The 3,218-nt window shown below is 32.1% G+C and overlaps 1 protein-coding gene across 1 annotated transcript; it reads left to right on the top strand.

Moving 5' to 3' along the window:
• Nucleotides 1-681: 681 nt before the first annotated feature.
• On the top strand, nt 682-3,198 carry pet100 (PET100 homolog). The gene is made up of 4 exons (XM_005801505.3): nt 682-809; nt 973-1,059; nt 1,190-1,222; nt 1,574-3,198. Exons 1-4 carry the CDS (start codon nt 783-785, stop codon nt 1,652-1,654), a joined length of 228 nt encoding a protein of 75 aa, XP_005801562.1. The 5' UTR covers nt 682-782; the 3' UTR covers nt 1,655-3,198.
• The last annotated feature ends 20 nt before the right edge of the window (nt 3,199-3,218 follow it).

The raw sequence follows: 3,218 nt of genomic DNA, 5'->3' as shown, positions 1-3,218 counted from the left end.
GATTATCTATACCCTTAAATCATCGGGGTGATTATATTTTTGTTTACTTTCTTCCTGTCTTTACTATGATATTCACCGATGAGTTGCCTAGACAAATATGTTATTTTCTATAGAGATTACCAAATGCTCAGATTGTTGTTGTTTTTCTATTATTATTATTATTATTATTATTATTATTATTATTATTATTATTATTATTATTATTATTATTATTATATTTTAATTTTCACCCCAGCTTGTTTCATTTTGTTACCATTCTGCTCCATATGTCCTAAAAGCCAGTGCGAGGTGAATTGTTTATTTTTTTTAAAAGATGGGCAAGACATGTCAAAGATAAAGAGGTTAGGTTCAACATGAACATGGAGGGCAACAAAACAACATTACAACAAACACAAATCAGTGGTTTATTTACAGTCATTATCAGTTCCGGGAATTTTAATGATATTTCTCTCGATGAGTAAAAAAAACGAACGATATTCTACATCCTTTACATTTTTTAGAGCAGATAACCAACTGCAAAGGATTTGGAAACACAATGTTGGTACAAGGGTTATCATTCCAACTATTTTACCCACTAGCATGTTGTAAAATATGCAGGTTTTACATCATGTTGTGCACTTAGACTCCAGACAGAGGAGTGGCGGCAATACTGCAGAAAACTGCAGATAAAAATTTAAGGAGGTAGAAGAAGAAGAATAGGAAGCAAATACCCGGAAATCAGTCTGAAGGTCTTCTGTTATGAGTTTAGGTAATACGGCTGTGGATAAGAACTTGACGTGAAAATGGGGGTTAAAATAGAGATGTTCAGAGTAAGTAAAAGTTAATCGAAACTAACCAAAAATATTTCAGTCTGAACTTTTACGTTTTAAAACGAAGAAACGTTTTTCTTTGTCAGTTTACGATGCAGGTAGATGATGTTTACAAATTTACAGTATCCACCGTGTTTAACTTCTGATTATTTTCCTTGGCCAGATGATGCTCTATTTATCTTTTCCCGTGACCATGTTTTGGATCTCAAACCAGGCCGAGTACTTCGAGGAGTATATCGTTAAGAGAAAGGTCAGCCATTTTCCTTGTGTGTTGTTTTAATGTTGCATACCAATCTGTCAGAAATTATTCTATTAATTCAGGCTGCAATCCTTTAGAATTAATCTTTCTTTTCAAACTTTGATCGTTTTGTAATTCCCAGAGGGAAATCTTCCCACCGGACGAAGAATCACGGGTGAGATGCACAGAACTGACGTTTATAGTCTTTTACTTTGTAAAATGAAGAAAACAAGATTTATTTATTTTTTACACTAGATTTTCTTTTTAGAGCAGCAATGAAAGAAAAAAAAAGATTTTAACTTATAAACAATACATAAATTACATTTTTAATTGGTCATTAAATACTTATTACCTGTTATGCCACATTTTTTAAGTTCATCTTCACTTTTAGCTGATTTTTATTTTAGTTATTTATTTATTTTTTTCAAATAATGAGGGACATTCTGTTCAGATTTTGTCTCTGAACTTCTGAATACCACTATAATTCTACTATCATTTGTGTAACATTTCTTGTTTTCTTTTTCAGAGAAAGGAGTTGGAAAACTTTAAAGAGCGGATGCGCGTTCGAAGGGAGCAACAGATATTAAAAAAAATGTCAGAAAACTGAAGATTTTGTGGTCAGGAAAAATATTTGAATGTTCAGTGTAAAAACTAATTTCTGGCAATATTTGCTTGAGGAAAAGAGATTGCTTTAATCTGGCATGAGACAACAGAAAGACCTGCAAGACTAATGCGATCTGAAGGTGTGTTTGGCAGTTTTCAAGGATTTGCCTGATGTTAAATTTATTAATGACATATTTTTATACAAGATTTCTTTATGTTTTAATTGCTTTTTTTTGTTTGGGTATTTGTGATACATACTATGTTATACATAGTTTTCTGGAACTACATTTTTTTTTATGTGTGATGCAGATTAAACATATACCCTGAATGTATTTTACTAACTTTGTTATTTTATTTTTGCCTGGTTTGATCAAGGATAATTTTAAAAAGAAGGAAAAACAAACAGAACTTGTAGGAGGATTTATTATTAAATCAGTTAACTTTCTAGAAGTGCTGTAGTTTTCTGCATAACCTTTTCAAGTTGCAGTTCACTAAAAGATTGCAGCTTATGTGTGTTTTTTTTTAAATACATTTATGGCTACAATGTTATTATCCAAAGATTTAGAAATCTTTCCAGAGATGCTTGTACTCCTTTATAATTCAAATGTGTATATTCAGTTCTTTTTATTGTCTTGTGAATTATTTTAAAAAGATCTAACTTAAGAAGGATTGAAAAACATCAAATTAATCAAGTCAAAAGGTGTGAATCCATATGTACTATATATTGCCAAATGATGAGATCAGCAAAGTTAGGATAAATCAGTATTTAAAATAGTTATATAAAGAAATCCTGTCGAACAGTCTGAGATTGTTTGAGCTATTCTTGTCATTAGAATGACTGTTTGAGAACTCACTTTCTATTTTTGTTTGTTTTGCTCAGCAGACAGGAAACTGTTTTAAAACTCATATACGTCACAACTAAATTTGTCACCATGCAACATTTTACTTGATGATTGATGTGTTGCACTCTTACTGGTTACAACTTGTTTTAAGAGGTACTTTAAGGAGCTTTTGAGTTTTGGCATGCTTAGAAATGATACCATGAGCCAACTTCCATCCATCCATTTTCTGTACACCCTTGTCAGGAGGGGTGTTGGTGCCTATGTCCAGCAAACTTTTTGGGTGAGAGGTGGGATACACCCTGGACAGGTTGCCAGTCTGTCACATAGCATGAACCAACTTACAGCAGCTCAATAAGCTCTCCAGGATGAATACCCTCGAGAGAATTGTGATTCCTTTTCTGGACAGTCGTACATTTTGGATGTGCTCCTACAGCTATAAACAGCTGAAGATTGCATGGTGAAAAGGTGTTGACATGTGTTTCCCAAAGCCCATTGGATGATTACCTTTGACACATTTGGCAGAGAGAAGTATCCAGAAATATATCTCTCAGTTTGTGAATTTATTTTGTGCACCTGTTCTATTTTTTTTTTAATTATAATTATTATTATTTTTTTTTTTTGCCGTCATTCATTTTGAAAATGAGATTTACTTGCATGATGGTATTATAATATGAAAGGCAGATCACCATTAAAGACATTGTTTGGCTTTCTTTTTGTTTTTATTTT

This window comes from Xiphophorus maculatus, chromosome 16 (genome assembly GCF_002775205.1).
Source record: "Xiphophorus maculatus strain JP 163 A chromosome 16, X_maculatus-5.0-male, whole genome shotgun sequence".
Lineage (NCBI taxonomy): Eukaryota > Metazoa > Chordata > Actinopteri > Cyprinodontiformes > Poeciliidae > Xiphophorus > Xiphophorus maculatus.
Note: the sequence above shows the minus strand (reverse complement) of the source record. Positions and strands in the feature narration are given on the sequence as shown.

Coding starts and splice junctions, on each gene's coding strand:
- pet100 (XM_005801505.3), top strand. CDS start 783: ATGGGGGTTAAAATAGAGATGTTCAGA. Junction 810..972: donor TTAAAATAGAGATGTTCAGA/GTAAGTAAAAGT, acceptor TTCCTTGGCCAG/ATGATGCTCTATTTATCTTT. Junction 1,060..1,189: donor AGTATATCGTTAAGAGAAAG/GTCAGCCATTTT, acceptor TGTAATTCCCAG/AGGGAAATCTTCCCACCGGA.